The 23,291-nt window shown below is 43.0% G+C and overlaps 1 protein-coding gene across 2 annotated transcripts in view; it reads right to left on the reverse strand.

Moving 5' to 3' along the window:
• Positions 1–2,490: 2,490 nt before the first annotated feature.
• IMMT (inner membrane mitochondrial protein) overlaps positions 2,491–23,291 on the reverse strand; it is a 50,024-nt gene continuing 29,223 nt past the window's right edge. For both annotated transcript variants that reach the window (XM_087713315.1, XM_087713314.1), the window contains 4 exons: positions 11,002–11,225; positions 6,538–6,669; positions 4,655–4,784; positions 2,491–3,460 (listed from right to left, as the gene is read on the reverse strand). In XM_087713315.1, the coding sequence (XP_087569441.1) occupies positions 2,853–3,460; positions 4,655–4,784; positions 6,538–6,669; positions 11,002–11,225 (1,094 nt within the window). In that variant the 3' untranslated portion in view covers positions 2,491–2,852. The remainder of the gene's footprint in view (positions 3,461–4,654; positions 4,785–6,537; positions 6,670–11,001; positions 11,226–23,291) is intronic.

The raw sequence follows: 23,291 nt of genomic DNA on the forward strand, positions 1-23,291 counted from the left end.
TACGCGCACATGCATGCCCACACCAACAATTCAATGTGCCCCACCCACCTGTGCATGTACACGGGAACCCACACACACACACACCAGGGTGGGGGAGTTTTGCCCTCCCCAGACTCCAGGGGCTTTCCCGAAGCTTGGGGAGGGCAAAAAACAGGCCCAATGGGCCAAACGGAAGTTTGTTTCCAAACTTCCTGTTGGGCCTGTTTTTAACCCTCCCCAACTCGAGGCTTTTCTGAAGCCAAGGGCGAAAAACAGGGCCAACCAGAAGTTCGGGAACTAACTTCTGGTTGATCCGTTGAGCCTGTTTTTGCCCTCCCCAGGCTCTGGAGGCTTACCTGAAGCCTGGGGAGGGTGAAAACTGCTCTCCCAGCCCTCCAGAAGACTGAAAATCAGCTGGCCGGTGCACACATGCACACCGGAGCTGACGGCTTGTGTGCCAGCAAATGTGGCTCCACGTGCCACCTGTGACATGCGTGCCATAGGTTCACCATCACGGCTGTAGTCACTTATATGCTGGTCACCTAATGTAAGGACATTAGGCTGAGAATAATCTTGGAAGACAGGACAAAGAGCCACATCATAGACAATGGTCAGATGAAATCTGAATCCAAATAAGAAATGGGGTTGAAGGAAGCAGAAGGGACACTCCCTAGTTAGATAAAGGCTGGAGAACAGAGAAATGTTTTTTGGATTGGAAAGATTCTATTATTGTTACAATAAAGGAAATATTGATACACGTATCTTTTATTTCTGGACTACTTGGAAGAGCTGAGATTGTTATGTGCTCTGCAGGAGCTGCCCAAGCCACTTAGAAGCTTGTCTATGGAGATTGTCATCCAGGTCATAGTTGTTTCAAATGCGCTCTCCCCCCCCCCCATACATTCTTGGATGTTTTCTTCTTTAAGGAAAAAAAGTCCTGTTGCCTTTTGAAGAAAAAAAGTGTCTTTGAGACACTTTACTTTGAGAAGCTTCATTTAGTTCAGTGTACAGCAACATGAGCATTAATACATGTACCATGCATGCCACATTAACACCTAATGAGTTGCACTAGTGGCCATTTAGCTTCTGGGTGTAAAGGAAGACACTTTTTACCACATAAATCCTTTCCTGGCATAGGCCTGGTTCTTTGAGGGATCATTTATTTTAAATAATTTTCCTGTCCAGAGTTAACATAATATCCCATTAGACAAACATTGTCATGTGATCAAACCCAGGAAGGGGACTTGTCAGTCCACTTTCCCTCGAATATTTCTCCAGAGAGACACAACTCAATTTACCGTCATTTAAAAATGTCTCTTCGAGGCCTTGATTAGGGTAGCGAGCATGTCCTAAAATTGAATTGGTTTTCTTTCAACATCTTTGCCTGTTTTCTGCTGTAAGCCATTCAGATTCTGAATGTCAGGTGGCATATAAACCTTGTGCAAGTGGACAGTATTGGCTATTGGAGATTTACAAGTAGTAGTTTTTTGTGTTTACCTTTGAGTGAATCTTGACTCCTGATGAGTGCCTGGACAAATCTCTACAGTTTTCTTGGCAAAGTTTTTTCCCCAAAGTTTGATCATTGCCTTCTTACTAAGGCTAAGTGTGTGACTGGCCCAATGCCACACCATTGGCTTTGTGCCTACAGCAGCACTAGAACTCAGATCTTCCAGTTTTTAGCATGATGCCTTAACCACTAATTTATTCAAGAGAAATATTGGTGATTTTGAGAAGGGTTGGGTGATGTTATATTGTTAATCTAAGGAGCATTACTTTTGAAGTGTTCCACAAGATGGCCAAAGATTGCCAGAAATGCGGATGAAAGTATGGCTGAATACTGCAAAATTGAGGCACTGCGAGGACTTTCCTGCCGCTTTGCAAACATTTCAGAAGCTAGAGAGAGATGGAAGAGAATGAGTGTTGGTCCTACCTGAACACACTTTTCCTTAAATGAGAAGAGGTCTGGCAATGTAAAGTAGAAATCGGACTCCTTATTCTTTCAACCTCTCTACACATGTAAACAGAAATAGCAACATTTCTTCAGAGCCATGGGATGCTCATAGATGTGGTCTCAACTTATTTCAAGACAATGTAGTCTATTTTATTAAGTAGACTTACTCAGCTGATGACAGCATTTGTTCTCAATTAGAAGGATATTATATTTTTTAAACATAGGAATAAATGGAAAAACTCAATTGATTCATATTGGAGGAAAATAAAAGTGGTGTTGCCTTTAATGCTCAGATAAATAGTTTTCAGGGCTTATGCAGAATTTGCTTGGGAGAAATTATTGTATCAAAATCATAAAGAAAATGTGTAAATGTTCCATTGCTAAAAGCACACTGAAAATTGAAAATCTGTCAATACCAAATAGGAGATATTTACACTTTGGAAACAGATAAAAGGGAAACTGGCAGATTGTTTCCACATAATTTTATGCATTTTTCATCTGCTTCTGACACTATCTGATTGTGTTTTTTTTAATCTATCCAAGCAGCAGTGAAAAATAAATTGTTTAAATATCATTTATTTAATTGAGCCAAATGGCAAATCAGTAAGAGGTTATAAACATTATTTTGGTGGGTTCACAAGCTCAATCAGTAATACCTGGAAACTGTGTTATGTAGATTAAAACAAAAACAAAAACACAGTCCAGACATGATAAATGGCTGAAGGAAAAAATGCAAATGCAACAGGTTCTAAGATTTATAAGAGTACTAGGAGATGGAACTTTTTTCCCCACAATGACACTTGAGTTGCTTGCATGGTTTGGAACCAATTTAGGTCTCACACCAATTCCCAGTACTGTTGCAAATCTTGTATGTTGGTTGACTAATGTTAAAGATATAGGAGTCCTGCATAGCTGGCTTATATTAGTCCACCTGAGTTGTTCCCAAGCCCACAGCACTAGCATAAGTAGTCAGGATATCCACCACTTGTTTTGTTTCCAAGGTCATCCGAGCTTCATTCAGCCAGTCCTGTGCCACCCTTCTGGGTTCTCCTTTCAGCTGATTGATGAATTTAGCTGCTAATTCTAAGTCTCCATGTTCAATGCAGTAGGAAGCATAAGAAAACAATTTATACGTATCCAGGTCTTCAGGGCCAAGCTCAGTCGGTGGCTTCAGCTGCTTAGGATAAAACAAGAGAAGGGACTGCAGATAAGACAGAAAATATTGATACAAGCTGTTTCTTGTTTCATCTATCAATGCAACTCTTTTAGCCAGCTTCTGGACTGTGTGGAAGCGTGCCCTTAGTGCCTCTTGCGTGTATACCCCACGACTGAGTGATTCTTGAGGAAGGGCAGCTGTTAAGGCCCGGGTAAATTCATCATTAGGACAGCTGAGTTGGATGGACTGTACTGCATCCTCCAAAGGTTCTGTGGGACTATCCCCAGCAGCAGTTTCCATGCTTTGCTTTAAAGCTTCAACTGAAAGCCACAACTGGTGGGCTTTCCTGGCTTCTTCTGCAGCAACCACATGGCCTGTAACATAAAATCCCATACATTTAATGGAAGGAAAATCTAGAATGCATAAACATGTTCATTTATAAGCTTGAACACATTCTAAATCAATAGATACAAATAAATTTAAAATGCAGTTCATAGCACCTTATAGTAAAGCTGAGCCACTGACACCAAACATGACAGAAATAATTTTCTTTTACTGCAGTAAAATAATGTTTTTGAGAGGCCAGGCATCTGGACTGATGCTATTCTGCCCTATTAAGACTCCTCCCTAATCAGACCAGTTTCCAGTAAGAAGGAGCAGCAGGAAAGCAGGTGGCGGCAGTAGTGGGAGTGAGAGTTGTTCTGGGAGTGAGAAAGGAGGTGGTTTCTTTTATTTGGTGGAAATGGAGCATCTGGAAGCAACCTAAGGCTTAGAAACAGAAAACATCTTCAGCAACGGGCCTCACCAACTTGTAAAATGCTTTTTAAGGCTAAAATAAAAATCCTGGTGGTTTGAAAATTGGTATGTATTTGTTTCATTTTTATTTTATTTATATTCTGTGTTCATTTTTTAATAAACAACTCAAGGTGGCAAACATAATATTGCTTTCTCCTATTTTCCCCACAACAGCTCTGTGAAGAGAGTGGTAGAAGCCTGGTTTTCATGGTTAAAGGGGGACTAGAACTTACAAGTGCTCTGCTTTATAACCAGATGTTAGGTTATAAAGACATTAGGTGAGATGTTAAGTAACATCTGGCCTGATAGCAAAAAGTATGTTAGTGGGAGTGTCCTGCAGTCATGTAATTGCCATTTCTGACTTTTCAGCCAACTTCTGACAAAGTTAAGAGGGAAAGCTATTTGCTTAACTGTGTTTCACTTAAAGTCAATGTAAAAGGAAAATAAGGTGTGACTCACTTAATGACCACTTTGCTTAGCAACAGAAATTACTAAATTGTAAATCACAGATTACCTGTACTGATTTAGTATACAATGTAATTCTTCTGCAGAGTTTGAAAGTTTCCCATTGGAAATGAAAGAGCAATACAGAAATCCAGCCTGTTTATAAATACTAGATTATTTTACCTATTAACTCAGGATAAACTTTCTGGTACAGAACTAGATTGCTAGAATGGAATTGCCATCTGCAAAACAAGCAGATAAATAAATAAGCCACCCAGATTTTACTAAAGATAGCACATTCCTGTTACAACTGTACATGCCGCACTCACTTTCAACTGCCTGTTCGATTCCCCTCAGCCTGGCATAGGCTGTATTGATATCCAGAGTGAAGTTGTCAATCTGTTCCTGATGAAGATGTTTATGTTGAAGTTCTTGTTCAGTGAGTTTTTCAGATAAATTCTGAAAGGAAAAAAAACATAGTGAAAATGTGTTCACATTATGAGGGGCAAAATTGGTGCTCTGAGCTTGGTTATTTTCTTGCAGACATTTCATTATCCAAACTTAGTAACAGCATCAATACTAGTAAGGAGTAGAGTTTACAACTCATTTTATATTCAAGTGGCTTGCCCTGTCAAAGACCCCTCATAAGCTATTCATTGTATTATGTTCATATTTGCAAAAACATCCTTATATCCTTAATCTTCATGCACTGAGTAGACAATCTTAAGGGAGAATCTTCTGACATTCAGCAGAATACATTTTTTATTCTCCATATATTCAAGGGCACTAAGAAGCTTAATGGCATGGAGATACAACTTAAATTTCTATAAATACAAGCCAATAGGGACTTGCCAAGTGGAGCAGAAGAGCATATTAAGATGATAACAGATTGAAAATTTCATTTGAAAATTGTTCACTAAGATCAATATTTCAAAGTTCTGAGGCTGTAAAAGCAAGGTTACTACAAGATTGCACAGAGATTATTTCCCAATTTCCTAATTATACGTAATATTTTATAGCAATATTCATCTCAAATAACTATTCCTCAAAGGAAAAAAATGTTAAATTCATTATTAAATATTTCTGGGAATGTTTAAAAAAAACAATTACGAAAGATCATATTCTACCAAAAGATTTTTAAAAAGTTTACTTCATAAATTATCTGCCACTTCCTCCCCCCCCCCCAAATCTGGTAATATGTCAGTACTCTGGATATTTAGAATTTCATCATAAATTTGATAAAGGAAATTCCAAGATATCCACAAATACATCTGAATAGAGACGTACATGAATCAGTAAATGTATACGACTATCGGGAAACCTTTCCCCCCTATGTTTCTCTTCACCTCCTTTGCATGGCAGTAGGCCATACTACCCACTGAGTTTCCCAATGCTCTCCTTTCCTTTTAGTATCCTCTTAGCTGCTATGCTTCATAGAATTTAAGCCCAGCTTATCTGTTTCTCTCCAGCAGCTTGTTTTTCTTATCTCCCTTTAGACATGGCCACTGTATTCAAATCCAATAGAACCAGGTTTTCTCATAATCTTCTAGGCTCCTCCTTTCCCTTGTGCTCATTTTTCGGCTGCTGTTGGTGTTTTTCCCCCGTCTACAAAACACCTCTACCCAGATTTAGGTACTTAAAATCATGCCCAGACCAAGAATGCTTCATGTCCAAGACAAGGCAAAGCAGATTTCTTTCATTGTAGATACGCACCACTCAACTCTTGCTGCTCCACACAACTCGCTGTGCACAAAACGCACAGAACATTTTGCAATTTCTCAATTCTAAAGAATACTTGCATATAGGTGAGTTCAAAGGACATTGTTGGTGTTTACTTGAATTAGGCAAAACATTAAAAAGTGGTACTTTACAATGGATTAGAAAGTATCTAATGCTGGAAAAAATGCTTTCACATAGTTCTTCTGTAAAAAAAAAAAAAGGAAAAAAACATGTAGCTGCATCTTTGAAAGACTCAGCATGGTTACTTCAGGGGTTTTCAAGATGATGTTACAAATTGGTACTTCAGAATTTCTCCCTAAACTGTTACTAAACCAAAGCAGAGAAAGACCTAAAAGAAGCCATCCTTTCTTACAAAGTACTCCTCTAAATGCTTTCTGAAGCCCTAGTATTTTCTTATTGTGTAATAAGAAAAAATTCTGAGAATGAGAGCACTACACAAAGAATATTTCACTATAATAAAGCAAACTCCCACCTGGTCAAATTGTTGCTTCAGTTCTAGTTCTTGAATTCTGATAACATCTCTTAGGTGATCAGCATGTGCGGCAGCTTGTCGGCGTAACTGAGTTCGCATTTCACTTTCCATAACTGCTTGAGCTTCTTCAATCTGTTAGAAAAATTATTGGTATTTGCATCTTTAAAAATTACCTGTGAATCTGTAAACTATGTCATTAGTTTAATATTTTTATTACGTAGATCAAAAGGGCACAAAATAGTGCTCTGTTGTCCAGAATTCATTGAACAAATTTTGCAAAAAAAAACCAACCGAATGAACAAAAATTAAGCAAGGAATGGGAAGAAGCAAAAACCCTTTAAAAACTAGATATGGTATTTCAGCCACGAGGTCTGAAATCATACTGTAAAACTTAGTCTCAGTGCTGAGAATGGAATACATAATTCAAAGTTACATACCGTATTTTTCGGAGTATAAGATGCCTTTTTCCCTCAAAAAAGGGTGAAAATCTGGGTGCATCTTATACACTGAATACAGCATTTTTGGGCCTCCTGAAATCCTGCCCCCTTTGCAAAAATGGCAAGGCATAGCCTTTAGGCTTCCAGAGTGCTCCTGGGGGCTGGGGAGGGCAGAAATGAGCAAAAAACATATCTTTTTTGCTTGTTTTTGCACATACCCCCGGAGCACTCTATAAGCCTCCTAAAGGCTATGCATGCCCTTTTTCTTAACAAAAAACAGACCTGTTTTTGCATTCTATTATTCTATAGGATTCTATTAGCACACTGCTGGCTCATATTTAAGTGATTGTTCGCTACGAATCAAAGATCCCTTTCACAGTTACTGCTATTAAGCCAAGTTACATATATACGTATACCAGTGAGCATTGAGTGCCAAAAAGGGAGCATTTTGCACACACACATATACTCATCTGGGCCACAACCAGGAAGAGAAGTTGCCCAGGGCCGGCTGGCAAGTCTCCCAGTTACTGCTGTGCATGTGATCAGCTGGCCAGTGCCAGAAAATAGAAGACCAGCTCTTCAGGTTCCGGCACTGCTGCACACACAAAGGCCAGCTGATCGTTGCGTGTGACTGCACGCCAGAAACCCGGAAGAATGGGTGACACAGCGTGTGCCAGGTGACATGGCTCCCCATGCCACTTTGGGCTCACGTGCCATAGATTCATCATCATGGATCTATACCTATACATTTGATTTGTCTTGCCTAAGGGTAAAATTTTATTTTCTCTACATCATATCTGTCAAGTTCCATCTGGATATTGAGTCTACCCTTCTAGGGTGTTGGCTATTCCTGCCAGCTTGGTATTATCTGCAAATTTGATGTTCCCTTCTATTCTCTTCATCTAGATCGTTTATGAAGATATTGAAGAATACTGGGTCTAAAACAGAATCTTGGGGTACTCCACTGCTTATTTCTCTCTATGTAGTGGTAGTTCCAATAAGGCAGGGATGTCAAATGCAAAGTGCTTAAATCCAGCCACGGGGCTGGCCTGGAAATATCAAAGGACCAGCCCACAGTGTATCTGGTAAGCAAAACAGGGTACGTTACCCTGTGCCCCGTTTTGGCTGGCAGAGTGCTTCAGGAGGCTTTCCAGTCCAAAAATGGGGTTGGGGCCCTTGATCTCCCCGCCCCCCCATTTGCTGGCAGGGTGCTGAAGGAGGCCGTCTATCCCGTCTCCTCTTCCTGGATGGCCCACGGAGAACTACAATGCTCATCTGGCCCTTGAAGGGCATCTTTCAGAAACCTGACATCTGACATCCAGCCATCCGTGACTCGGATCGGGTGCCACCCTGGCAGTTGACATGCACCTTGGTGGCTACATTGTCCGTAAGTAGTATAACATGGTGTCCCTGAATGGTCAACTGGAAGTGAAGCAGAGCCAGTCTCACTGCTTTTAGCTCCAGCCAGTTTATGCTGTGTTTGAGATCATTGCCGGGCCACCTGCCTTGTGTGACTTGGTTGTTAAAATGGGCCCCTCATCTGAACAGACTGGGGTCAGTCGTGATGGTTAGGTGATGTGGTTCGTGAAAAAGGCTGCCCTTGTTCAACGCAGGAGACTGCCACCACTGCAGGGATTGCCAAACCTTGTGAGGGACCGGAATCAAGACAGGTGAGTTGCTGGCTTTGGCTCTTTGGTGGGGCAGGAGGCACTATTGGAGCTGTCACGAGTGCAATCTTGCCCACGGAACAATCAACAGGCAGGAGATCAATTTGCCTAGAAGCTTCAACAGCAGGGCAATGGGCACACCCGTGACATATGCACCTGTTGTACGAGGCGGGTGATGCTGGAAATCTGTTCCTGAGATAGAAAGACATGGCAATTGCAGTGTCTATTGTGGCCCCGAGATGCAGCAATCTTGTGGTGGGAGTGAGGTGGCTTTTTCCAGGTTGATGGAGAACCCGTGGACTTAAAGCTTTCTTATTGTCACCTGGAGGTCTCTGATTGATTATTGGTAAAATGACTGGATGAGGATGTCGTCTAGGTAGACTTGGAATTGGACTGGCCATGACCTCTATGACGCTACTACAGCTGCCAGAACCTTTGTAAAGGTCCTGGGGGTCGATGACAGGCCGAATGGCAGAGCCCTGTGTTGATAATGGTAGGCTGCATAATAGAATCTCGGGAACCTACAGTGAGCCTTGCAAACTGGGATGTGGAGTACGCTTCTCGGAGATCTATAGATGGTAGCAGATCCCCATGTCTTATGCAGCTCAATATTGACTGGAGGGGCTGCATTTTGAAGCATTTGTACGCTAGGTGGTAATTTAGCTTCTTTAGATCTAGGATCCCCCTCCACCCTCCTGAGCTCTTTGGGACTAGAAACAGGATGGAGTAGAAGGCTGACCCTTCTTGTCCTGCTGGTACCGGCTCTATGGCCCTTATCTCCCGAAGGTGCTGGATTTCCTGCTCCATCAGGGACCTTTTGGTTGGGGAGGAAGGGATGGGGAGCAGATGAAGTGGTGGGGAGAGGGGAGATGAATTCCAGGGTTAGACCCAGTTAGATTGTTTGGCGTATCACTGGTCCGATGTAGTCTGTTCCCATCGGGTCTGAAATAGCTGCAGGCAGCCTCCAATGGGAGCCATCTGCTGGACATCACTTATAGCGATGGAAAGGCCTGGAGCCTGATCTGCCGTGAAAGGGCCACTTGGAAAAGGACTGTTAACGGCCCCTATCCTGAAATGGCTGATGGTCCTGTGACCAGTCTGACCCGATTGTTCGGACAGTGATATTGTCCGGTACTAGGGGATGGTTCAGAGGCACAAAAGGATTGCTTTCTGAAATAACCGGAACCTCTGCATTCCGTCTTTTTGGTTACAGATGGCATGACCTTCTTTTTGTCTTTGTTTTCAACAAGGACCAGGTCCAAGGCCTCTGTGAAAAGTTTCCTCCCTTAAAGAGAGCAGAGGCCAACTTCAACTTGGACTTCATATCGGCGCTCCAGTAGCAAAGCCACAGGAGCCGCCTAGTAGTTACATGATCTTTGTAAGAAGTTACTGTTTATGAAAACAAAATGATTACTTGAAATATAAAGCAATGTTTTAACCAAATATATAATCAAACTCTCCACAAGTTTAGAAGAACAAGCCACTGTATTAAGAACATAAAAGCTTTTAAGAGGAAATTAACTTCCCTGATTCTGTCAGTCTTGATTGTAGGAGTTAATTCCTACAAGATCTCCCAATTCTTGAAGGCCAAACATCGTGCAAAGGAAACTTCTATGGCTGCTGTCCATCTGCTTTTGAATGTTTTTCAAAGTTGTGAAACTAATTTTTTTATTCTTGAGAAATCATCCAACTCTTTTCTTTCAAACAGCTGTATCATAAGAATGGGGATGCACTTTTTTCTGAGTGATCTATAATACATTGCTTATTCTATCTCAGGTTTGTCAGACATTACTTCAGTTAATTCCACTAATGCACTTGTTTGGCAATACATACTAGAAGCTGGACTTTGTGGTAAAGGTACATTCCAAATAGTGCAAACACTGTAGCCTACTTGAAAATTTGTACTCAAAGCTATCATAACTAAATCACCATTGTCTAGAAGTCTACTTTAATGCAGTCTTAATAAGCAAATAAGAGAGGGGTGAAATCCAGCAGGTTCTGGAGAACCAGTAGCAGAAATTGTGATTAGTTCAGAGAACCAATAGCGGAAATTTTGAATAGTTTGGAGAACTGGCAAATGCCACCTCTGGCTGGCCTCAGACTGGGGTGAGAATGGAGATTTTGCACTATCCTTCCCCTGGGGTGAGGTGGGAATGGAGATTTTGCACTATCCTTCCCCTGCCATACCCACCAAGCCACACCACTCCCACCAAGCTACAACCACAAAACCGGTAGTAAATGTTTTGAATTTCACTACTGAAGTAAGCATTAAATAAGAATTGATTGCCCCAATTGCTGGACAACACTGAATGGACAACTTAAAAGCATGTTAGAAAATTAAACACTCATTAGTTAGTTACCTTCTTCTCCTGTTCAATTTGGATTTCATTCTTATGACGTTCCAATGCCTTTGCTACTGCTGACTCAAAAGCTTTTTTCTCTTCCAGTTTTTGTTTTTCCAGAGCTGTCTTAATATGTTCTTGCTCTCGGACTTTCATATCTACCAGCTCCTTATTTAGCTGGTCTATACGGCGGTGAGCATGAGCAATGAGAGAATTCAAGTCATCTGTTGTCAGCCGGTCAGCTGGAGAAAACAGATATTTAAACAGATAAAAATTGTTAAATCTTCACATATTACTTAATTGCATAAACAAAGTGAGATTATTTCAACTTTTCTCAACCTAATGCTTCCAAACAATTTAAACTTCAGTTCCTAATCCTTTCTAGCCAACATGGCCAACATGTAACTGAGACCTGAAATCCAACATTATTAGGAAAAAGCAAGAAAAATCCGATTCAAAATTCTCTATATTTCTTTCATTTATCAGAACCAAATATTGTAAAGTACTTGAGAATTTTTTTTTTGGTAGCAAGAAGCAGTATAGCAATACAGAGCAAAACAAAATAATTGCTGTATGTTCTTGTGTATTCTGGAAACCAAAGCATCAGTGAAATCTATTCATTCAAAAAGATTTTGGGTACGAAGAAGAAGAGGAGTACAGTGTTTTTGCAACAGTAAATAAAGTATTCATTAAATGAAGCTGTTTTCATCTGAGTGCCGCAGTTAGAGGTAGGAAGAAAATTTGATTTATGCAATTTTTTAAACATTCAGAATCCTGAGTGATTATACATGAAATAAAAGAAAAAACACTCACTAGACTCAAATTCTTTTACATAGAGATCTCTATAGTAGGGATAATCTAACAAATGCAACCCTCCTTCCAAAAATAACACACTAAAATAAAAGCATTAATATTTTAAAATATATTTAATTATATTGTTGAATAAGTTTATTGATTTAATTAACCCTCAAGAATATAGAGTTTTTAAAAGTAGTTATCTATATTCAATAGGTTTTGTAGCATCCTATCTTTAGATCAGTTCAAGGAGGTTTTGTCTGCGTTCAGACAAATTTCAATACAAGTTACTATCAAGAATTATATTTTTAAATGTTATTAATCAAAAATAATTTGATGGCTTGTTTTTCAAAGATTCATTTTACATTTTAGACTTTAATATTTTGTTTTAATACTTATTTTACTATATATGTATATTCTTAATATTCTTAACATAAACAATGTACAAAACAATCTTTAAACGTAAAGAAAAATGAACAGGAACAAAAACAAAATGATTGCTTTCTTACAAATCCATACAAATTATTTATATGTACATAAACATACATACCTAAACTTTATAAAATAAAAATTTATAAGCAGCTCAAGAAAATGACTATTCATGTTGGAGCACAAATACATGTAACTGGTTTATGCTCACAACTGATTTGTTATATTGAATATTAACACTTTAAAAATGATTATGTAAGTTTTAAGAAAGATAAATGTTTAAATGTAAATGAAATGTGTGTGTATGTATGCCATTTTATTCTCATGTTAAAATAAACAAGAGAAACGTGAAGTTTATACAAAGCACAATTGTGTTAGGAACTCACCTACATCAGTTATTTCTGCAAGAGAAAATGAAAGTATGAAGAAATTAAACCAGATTCACAGTAACAGATCAATGAATTCTTACAAGTATTCAGAAGCAAAGAATATAGATACAACTGCAAGGCTCAAAAATTAATAAAGAAGACAGTTAAAAATTCAAGGCTGATACTAGTTTGTATTTATAGCTGGGCTTCATGCTTTCAAATGTGTGTGTATACGAAGGAATTCCAGAATCCTAGGTGCAATCACTGTTTATCAATTCATTCTTCCTACTAACTCAGATTTAACTTTTGCACTTTCTTTTTAAAAATCTTTCTGCTTCTCCCTTCAGTCCTAATTTTTGGATACTGCAACATGATAAAGGAAAATCATGCGTAATCTCATTGGTATTTTGGTTGCTCTTTCTTTCTATGGACTATATGTTTATGTTTATTTGTCTAATATTTTATTTGATTCATTTATCTGAGAATGGAGGAAAATGGTACACATCAAAGTACAGAATGTATTAATTGTTTTTTTAGAACATTAATCTGAAGTAATTATTTGATTATGTATTCTAAATATCTGTCTGTATTTCCCATTTAGATCACTTAGAAGGCAGTTTTTCATTTCATATTAGGTCCGTGATCTTAGTTGTGATTGAGTCATACAAGCTAAAATGTGTTGATAATCACCAATGTTATGTGCTTATCGTAAACAGGTAATGTTATATATGTCATAGGTATTACCAAGGCTGGTAATGAATGCGCTCTACTGTCTTATTGAAAATCTCAATGGACAAAATCAATGAAAATATTTATGGGGGCTTCTGGGGATGAATTTTGCATATGAAAACTTGTAATTTGGAATATAAGGCGAGTAAATGATAAAGGAGCACTAGCTTGGTGTAGTGGTTAAGACATTGTTAGAAACCAAGAGATCCAGTGATGGGATCCTCCCAATTTAACAACTGCAGGTAATAGTTCAGGCAGACTCTAGGAGCCAACTTTGATTTGAAGGCACACATACACACATAAATGATAAAAAGCATGAACTAAAGAATGAAAAAAGTTAGTAAACTGCTTGTCTATGAAAATAAAGGGAATGGGAAGAAGTGATAGATCCGAATAAAGGTGGTCTTGTCTTGTGGAAGATCAGAGATGAGATTGGGAGAAAATTGTGCAACATTACATTAATCCAATCCAGGGGGAAAGTTATATAGATAGGACATGAGAGCAAAGAAAAAGTAACTGTGCCATGCAGAGAGACCTGAGGATAAATGAAAATGGTTACCATCTGAACAAATCTGGTTATAAAAGTTTTATCTGTTTTAAATCATAATTTAAGCATAAGCTTTATACACATAACAAATGAATAACTTGAAAATTATAACGCATTATGATGAAAGATTCAATTAGTGGAGATTTTGAATGTAGGACAAATAATTTTTTTTTTGCAGCAAAAAATAAATAAATCCTAGGAATAGATATTGAAAAAAAGAAAAAAAGAAAAAGAAACTAGAGTGTAATACATCAACTGCATGAAGAGAATGTATGATTCCTGTACATAGAAGCAAAGAACATGGATTAGTTCTCCAAAAAATGAATACAAGTAGATGCAAAGAAAGTAGATGTGGAAACAGTTGGGATCATGGTGAAAATAATAACATTACAAGATAGCATAGAACTGTATGGAAATACATTAATATGACATATGAGAAAGGATTCTCGATGAAGTAAGAAAAAAGAAAGAAGGTCTTGCCTTCAGAAGTTATGGGTACTCCATCACTGGAGGATTTTAAGAAGAGACTGGACAGCCATTTGTCTGAAATGCTGTAGTCTCCTGCTTTAGCAAGGGGTTAGACTAGAAGACCTCCAAGGTCCCTTCCAAATGTTATTCAGAATTAAGAATGAAAATGATTACATGATTTGGGTTGAAATTTAGAGAATGCAGGAGGGGGCACTTTCAAGATTTGTATCCAAATGAGGGTGATACATTGAAGAGTGGAACTGAAACAAATGTAATAACAAAAATGTGTAAGTAATCCACTATGAAAATATAAAAAATGATACCTGTAACTGTAGTTAAAACAGGGAGATGACCTTGAAGGAAATAGGCAAGAACTATTACTTATGCAAGGAGGGCTGAAATATTTAAGTCTGAGAAGCAAAATATTATTCAGAAGAGACACATGCAGCAGACTCATCCATTATTTATTGAGTTATAAGAGAAAGAGGAAATAAAGGCCAATCGGGGCTAGATTGCAAGATTGTGTTATGCTAACCTATCTCAATAAAGAGATAGGTTAGCATAATTCTCTAATTTTCATGAGCAGCCAGTTTGCTGCTCTGGTCTATACTGAAGTGTTGACAGCGGCTAATAGCTGGAATATAGTTCTCTTATACAAAAGGAAAAGTAACATTAACCAAATAGACATTTAAGGGGATAAGCCTGTGAAACATGACTAGGAAAGTATCTGGCAGAAATCTTATTGAAAGTGTATGAGAAATACAATGAAAAATATTTGAGAACTGCAGTGTGCTGGCAGGGAAGGTGCAGATAAGATTTTTGCTCTTTTGCAAATTTGTGAGAAATTATGGAAATTTCTTGATTTAGAGAAGAATACTATAAAGTGAAGTTGCTTGAATTATGGAACATTTTGTGTGAATATGGAGTTAATAATGGCATAGAAAGAAAATAAAGCATGCACAAGTTAAGTAAAATATATGATATAATCTGATTAATATCTGATAAATAATCTGATACCAAACAGTAAGAAGAGTAGGATATGTATTGATATTTTGATGGAACAAATATTCAAGCAATTCTTGTGCGATATTCATATATGTTACTTGGGGTCCTAAACAAATACATATAGTACTTTTGTGTTAAAGCAGCATGGCTGCCTGCCCGAGAACCCAAAGAAGTGCACTAAAATATATGTCAAATTTACTGCATGATGCAACAAGGAGAACAAATGTGAAAAATAAATGCACTGAAAACCAAGGTAGCTGTGTCTATCAGGGAAATGGAATGAATAATTTCAGACTGGATGTAAACAGCAAAAAAAGAAGGCAAGGAGGAAAACTTGTACAGGTAACAGAAGGTTTAGTATAGTATAGATAAAAAGACCAGACAAATGTTACATTTATATTCTATATGTGGTTGGTTAGAAAAATGAGTATTTGTTGAAAGAACTGAAATGCTTCTGCCTTCCTTATTATATGAAATAAAGAAAGGCATCTCAGAATGAAATTGAATGGAAAGAAAATGAGTTTGTTTATATGAGTTTTTATATATATACAAACGGACATAGAAGCATCCGGCCTTTATGGCGGACACAGCGCCGGGGCGTCCAAAAGCCCTGCCGCTTTGTCCAAACGCCCTGCCCTATGTCCGACATAAAAAAAGTGCCAGTCCGCCAGCAGAGGCGGATAAAACTCACACACACACACACACACACACACACACACTACTTACAATAATACAATTACTTACAATTACATTAATTTTGAATTCCTCCCCCTCCCTCCGACCTTTTCCAGCTGTTTCACAGAGGATTTCAACTCTGCTTTTGTCTGCCATGATGAAAATGTAAAAATATAAAAGGAAAAAGGCAAGAGCAGGCTGGGTTAGCTGCTGCCAGTCTCTCCAATGGATGACTCTGCTTAACTGTTTAAAAAAGCCTCTAAAAATGCCCTCTACAGGTGGAGGCGAGAGAACCACATGCCTCATCTACGTAAGGAATTTTTCGGCTTTTAACCCTTGTTTAACTGCTCGAGTGATCATAAAGATAGACTAAATGAGGCATGTAATTCTCCTGCCTCCTCCTGTAGAGGGCACTTTTTTAGAGGCTTTTTTAAACAGTTAAGCACTAAGCAGAGGCATCCACTGTGACTCTTGCAGCAACTATCTCAGCCTTTTCCTTTTAATTTTTTTTCTTCTTTTCATGATGACAGTGGTGAGGCCCTACCTCGCCTGACTACACGAGTTATGCAAATTGCTGGCTACGCCTCCTCTTACTGGACTGGTTCAGTTTTGCATGAAGGATCAGCCAGCTTGAGAGAAGCAAAATAAGCCTAGAAGTCAAGGTAAGTCAGAATGTCATAGGAAAAACGGAAGTCCAGGCCCAGAACAGCCGAAGCAGAGGGCGGGTTTGGATTCCCCTCACAGCGCACATAGAACCGTTCAGGCAAGTCAATGGTTATTCTCCTGTGCGCTGATTGGGGAATCCAAGCATGGGACATGCCAAAGCAATAGACTTCAGGGGCGGGGGCGAGGCTGGTCTGGTGTTGTACCTGAAGAAGCTACCCTTTGCAGCACGCGCCGTCCAAAGGATGCCTCAATCGAGGCATAAACATCCATCTTGCAGTGACGGATAAAGGGTGATGGCAATGACCAGGTCGCTGCTCTGCAGATGTCCTCCACTGAGGCTTGCGTTGCCCAGACCGCCGTCATGACCACACTCCTGTTAGAATGGGGAGTGATGCGACTGGGAACTGGTCGGGACTGACAGTCGTAGACTAGGGCAATACATGCCTTCAACCAGTAGCCGATGGTATGCGATGATGCCTTTTGGCTCATGGTGGCAGGTTGGAAAGACATGAAGAGGGCCTCCGTCCTTCTGAATGACGCCATGTATTGCACATAGCGGCGAAGTAAACAATAAACGTCAAGATAATGCTATTCTCGGGGGTGAGATGGCTGTGGACAGAAATCCGGGAGAGTGACCCCTTGTGACCTGTGTAACCACAAGTTGACATTTGGAAGAAAGGTTGGGTCCAAATGTAGTACGACCCTGCTCAGATGGAAAATGCAGAGGTCATCCCGGACGGAGAGTGCCACCAACTCGGACACATGCCTGGCCGAGTGATGTGATGGCTACTGTCTTAAGAGTCAGTAACCTAAGGGAGATGGTCCGAATAGGCTCAAATGGAGCCGCCGTAAGGGAATTGAGTACTAGGGGGAGGTCCCAGGTGGGGTAGCGATGAACGCTAGGTGGACTAAGGTTCGTTGCTCCCTTCAGGAAGGCAAGCACCCCCAGGTGTTGAGAAAGGGGTCACGGTACCACCAATCACGCTTGTGCGCATGTGCGGGACTCGGATGGCTGCCTGGCTTCTTGTTCCTCAGAAGCCAGTGCTAAAGACTAAAAATATCTAGAGCCTCCGGAGTCTATTCGTACTACCAACGGAGCTCCCTGGAAGGATTTGGTCCCAGGATTTTTACAAGGCTCAGCATTTTACCGGTAACTGCTTGTGGCTGTCTCCCTGAGTAACGAACTGCGGCGGCTTGGTTCGGCGACTGCGGCGCGGGAGAGAAGATGGCGACGCCGCGCTGATAATCTCAGCGTTTGCAACTTCTCGGCTCTCCCCCTCCCTGCTGGTCGTGACAGGCTTGGAATGGTGCGGAGAGCTTGGGGGGCTCAATTAATTAATTTTTACCATCTTTTTTTTACCATCTTTTACCATCTTTTTAACATCTTGAAGGCGACGCCGCGCTGATAATTTCAGCGTTTTGCAACTTCTCGGCGCTCCCCCCCCTCCCTGCTGGTCGGGACAGGCTTGGAGTGGTACGGAGAGCTTGGGGGGCTTAATTAACTAATTTTTTACCATCTTACCATCTTGAAGGCGAGGATTAACTTGTTAAAGACCATTGGGAGTTGTGGTTGGGGTGGTTGGGGTGATTGGCTGCGTTTACCAGCTCGTAGCCCCCCCCTCGGACATCCCCCTCCCGTTTTATCCTGTTGACTCTGCTGCCAGCTGCCTGTCCACTCCTAGGGTCCCTGGGCCGCTTGCCTGTTTGGCTAGGGGACTGAACGGAGGACGGAAGACGGAGCCTGAAATAGGACGTTTCGATCTGAGGAGGAAGAAGGTCTGGACGCCCCTCCCTCCCCCCAGCCTTGTCCCATTTACCATCGCAGCTGCCTTAATTATTATTCCTTTGTTACTGTTTATTAGGAATATTGGGAACAACAGATGATGGCAGCAGTAGGGACAAGGTTTGGGCATCAAGAAAACCATCATTTTCCTCCCCTTTGCCTTGAGCAGCTGGGCCCAGTTTTAGATCTTGGCCCACCGGACTATGGACATTATATAACCCTAGGAAAGAGACTTTCTCCTATGTGGTTCGCTGATTTCTTCTGGGACTTTAAGGGGAATAAGACTGAACAATCTTTGTTTATAAACATCAGGCATTTTTGCCTCCCCTTTATTACACACGACTGCCTTGTATACTATCGAACTTTGACCTTCCAGCTGTGGACTTTTCTTTGGGGCATAGAAGAAGGAGAAGAGTGGAGCCCCCCATTAGGGTGTGACCCCCCCCCCCTCAGGAGAGGGTGGATTAATACGTTGGACTGCTACGAACTTAATACTATCTTGAACCTGCGCAACCCTATCATTTTCTAATTTTAACTGGTATGTTGAGTGCATGGGATTGTCTGGTTGTATGAATGATCTCACTTTTATTTTATTTAGCTGTATTTGTGTTTTAATTCTATTAGTGAGGACTGCTTGTGTGAGAGTTTGAGTATGAATGATTCGGAGGACCTGGCGGGTTATATGGGGGCCATTGGGGTGGTTGGGGGGGCCATATCCACAGGAGAGGGTCGGAGCATTGCGGTCATAACAGGGAGAGGCAGATATGGCGGGGACTTTAGGGCAGGCCATCATTGGGGAAGGAGGGTTCGCTATATTACAGAGATCCCTCCTTCCGGCCCTAGGAGTCCCACTCCAAGGTCAGATGGTGCGAGTGATCAGGACCCTGGTCTCAGGCTACTGTCGCTAAATGCCAGGTCTGTGGTTCATAAGGCCCCCCTCATCCGGGACTTGATAACCGATGAGGGCGCAGACCTGGCATGTATTACTGAGACATGGCTGGGCACGGAGGGAGGAGTCCCCCTCGTTGAGATGTGCCCAGCCGGATTTCAGGTGCTACACCAGCCGAGAGCCCAGGGAAGGGGTGGCGGTGTGGCTATTGTAGTCCGGGAGTCTTTAGTACCTCGTAGGATCCCTGCTCCGGAGCTTGTTGGGTGTGAGTCCCTGCTGGTGAAGCTGGACCTCATGGGTCAAGTGGGTCTGCTGCTTACGTACCTGCCTCCCAACTGCGTTGCAGAACCCCCCCCCCTCGCTCCTCGAGTCAGTAGCCGAGCTAGCAGTTGAGTTCCCTAGACTTATAGTTCTGGGGGACTTCAACTTGCCTTCGCTCGGTGAACGCTCTGACGGAGCGCAGGAGTTCATGGCTTCCATGACAGCCATGGGCTTGACTCAGGTAATTCGAGGCCCAACCCACTCAGCGGGTCACACGCTCGACCTCGTATTCCTCTCGGAGCAGTGGAGTTATGATCTTGGTCTGAGGGGTAATGAGATCATACCCCTGTCGTGGTCAGACCACTGCCTACTGAGGCTAGACTTCCGGAGGCCAAACCCCCACCGTAGGGAGGAGGAACCGACCAGGTGGTTCCGCCCCAAGCGACTGATGGACCCTGTTAGGTTCCAGACGGAGCTTGGGGTTATTCCAGATACTCTCGCCCACAGTTCGGTGGAGACCCTTGTCGCTGCCTGGCACTCGGCAGCTTCGGGGTCTCTAAACCGGATTGCGCCACTACGGCCCCTCCGGGTCAGCGGCCCCCGGAGGCCTCCTTGGTTTACCGAGGAGCTCCGGGAGATAAAGCGCCGGAGTAGACGCCTAGAGCACCTGTGGAGATCAGACAGGTCCGAATTGAACCGGGCACTTGTAACAGCATGCACCAAGGAGTATACTCACGCTTTAAGATCGGCAAAAAGAACACACATTGCCTCCTTGGTAGCGTCCGCCGAGTCCCGCCCAGCCGCCCTGTTTAGGATAACCCGCTCCCTCCTAAATAGGAGGGAGACGGGGGACCCCTTACAGGGTAAGGCTGAGGAGTATGTTCAGTTCTTGGCGGACAAAGTTGCCCGGTTTCGAGCGGACCTGGACTCCACTCTTGCAGAGCCAGCTGAGACACAGGGGAAAGACTTGGCAAACCATCTCTGGGTTGAGTTTCAGGAAGTTGCCTGTGGGGATGTGGACAAGGCTATGCGAGCTGTGAGTACCTCCACTTGTGTACTGGACCCGTGTCCCTCCTGGCTGGTTGCCAACAGCAGTGAGGTGACACGAGGCTGGATCCAAGCGGTTGTTGTGGCATCTCTTCGGGAGGGGCACTTCCCCACCGAGCTTAAGGCAGCGGTGGTGAGACCCCTTCTAAAGAAACCGTCTTTGGATCCAGCTGTTCTTAACAACTACCGTCCAGTCTCCAACCTTCCCTATGTGGGGAAGGTTGTTGAGAAAGTGGTGGCCCTCCAGCTTCAGCGTACCTTGGAGGAAGCAAACTATCTTGACCCCTTCCAGTCCGGCTTCAGACCAGGTTACAGCACAGAAACCGCTTTGGTCGCATTGACTGATGATCTCTGGAGAGCTAGGGATGGAGGCTTTGCGTCCATCCTGGTTCTCCTTGACCTCTCAGCGGCTTTCGATACCATCGACCATGGTATCCTTCTGCGACGACTGCAGGAGGTGGGAGTGGGCGGCACTGTCTTGCAGTGGTTCTCCTCCTACCTCTCAGACAGGTCGCAGTCGGTGTTGGTGGGTGGGCAGAGATCGTCCCCGAGGCCCCTAACATATGGGGTGCCACAGGGGTCGGTCTTGTCCCCCCTCCTATTTAACATATACATGAAACCGCTGGGCGAGATCATCTGGAGGCACGGGATAAAGTATCACCAATATGCGGACGATACACAATTGTATCTGTCCGCCCCGTGCCAACTCAATGAAGCGGTGGACGTGATGAACCAGGGTCTGGAAGCTGTTAAAGACTGGATGAGAGCAAACAAACTGGTGCTCAACCCAGACAAGACCGAGTGGCTGTTGTGTTTTCCTTACCGTACCATCAATCAGGCTGGGGGGACAAAACTTATACCCCTCAGATAGGGTCCGCAACTTGGGAGTCCTCCTGGATTCACAGCTGAGTTTTGATCACCATCTATCGGCTGTGACCAGGGGGGCATTTGCCCAGGTTCGCCTGGTGCGCCAGTTGCGGCCCTACCTGAATCGGGAGGCTCTCACGACAGTCACTCGAGCCCTTGTGATCTCTAAGCTGGAATACTGCAATGTGCTCTACATGGGGCTGCCCTTGAAGAGCACCCGGAGACTTCAGCTAGTACAGAACGCGGCCGCGCGAGTGATTGTGGGCGCACCTCGGTTCGCCCACATAACACCTATCCTCCGCGAGCTGCGCTGGCTGCCTGTGGATCTCCGGGTGCAATTCAAGGTCTTACTTACCACCCATAAAGCGCTCCATGGTAGTGGATCTGACTATCTGAGAGACCGCCTCCTGCCAATAACCTCCCTGCGTCCCATCAGATCGCATAGAGCGGGCCTCCTCCGTATTCCATCCGCCAGTCAGTGCCGACTGGCGACTACCCGGAGGAGAGCCTTCTCAGTTGCTGCTCCGACGCTATGGAACAATCTCCCCGTGGAGATTCGTACCCTGACCACAGTCCAGGCCTTCCGCACAGCCCTTAAGATCTGGCTAGCCCGTCAGGCCTGGGGATAAATTCTCTTGCCCCTCCCGAATGCTGAGTGAATGTTGTGTTTTAGTATTTTTTAGTTATTTCACATTTTTTTTTCTGTATTTTGTCTTTCACTCCCCTTCCCTTACTATTGTAAGCCGCCCTGAGTCCCCTCAGGGAAAAGGGCGGCCTATAAATGCTAAATAAAATCTAAAAAAAAAAAAAAAAAATCACGGTACAGAGAGCCGCAATTTGATGGTGGAGGGTGTTAGCCCTTTGTCCATGCCCATCTGTAGGAAGTCCAATACCTGCGGTATGGTTGCCCCGGTTGGGACCGCACCTGTTGCTGGACACCATCTGCAGAAGGTGTGCCAGGTAGCCTTGTAGATGCGGGTTGTTGATGGGTGGCAAGCCGCCTGAATTGTGGAGATGACCTTATCAGAGAAATGCTGCTGACTCAGGATAGCCTGCTCACGTGCCACACGACTAACTGGAACGGCTATGGATTTGGGTGGATGAAAGCTCCTTGCAAGAGGGATATCTGATCATCCGGAATTCTCCATGGATGTGAGATGGACAGATGGATGAGGTCCACATACCAGGAGCGCCGTAGCCACATCGGTGAGACCAGCAGCACCTCTGCCCGTTCCGCCAGAATCTTCTGGATGACCAGCGGTACATTTGGCAGAGGCGGAACGACATAAAGGAGGCCCTCCAGCCAAGGGCTGCGGAGAGTGTTGGTGCCTTCCGTCCCGGTACCTGGTGTAAAATTGCAGCAGGTGTGTGTTGTCAGATTGAGCGAACAGGTCCACCTGCAGGTGACCAAAGCGGTGGGACAGTTCTTGGAACAGGGCTGGGTGCAAGCGCCACTCCGCCTGATCCACCATGGCCCTGCTCTACCTGTCTGCTTAGACATTCACAGTGCCCGATATGTGTTCCATTCGGACTGACAACAGATGGTTTTCCGCCCAGTGGTGCAGACGTTCTGCTTCCATCATCAGGGATTTGGACCTTGTGCCCCCCTTGGCGGTTGACATGCATCTTGATGGCCATGTTGTTGGTGAGTATTACATCCAACACATGGTTGGATGTAACCAGGTCTACTCGGAGGGCTAGGTGGATAGCCCGTAGCTCCAGCCAATTGATGCTATTGCACAGCTCCTGGACAGTCCAACAACCTGCGTCACTCGGTCC

This window comes from Thamnophis sirtalis, unplaced genomic scaffold, assembly GCF_051295495.1.
Source record: "Thamnophis sirtalis isolate CommonGarterSnake01/CBP01778 unplaced genomic scaffold, rThaSir2_p1.2 scaffold_4, whole genome shotgun sequence".
Lineage (NCBI taxonomy): Eukaryota > Metazoa > Chordata > Lepidosauria > Squamata > Natricidae > Thamnophis > Thamnophis sirtalis.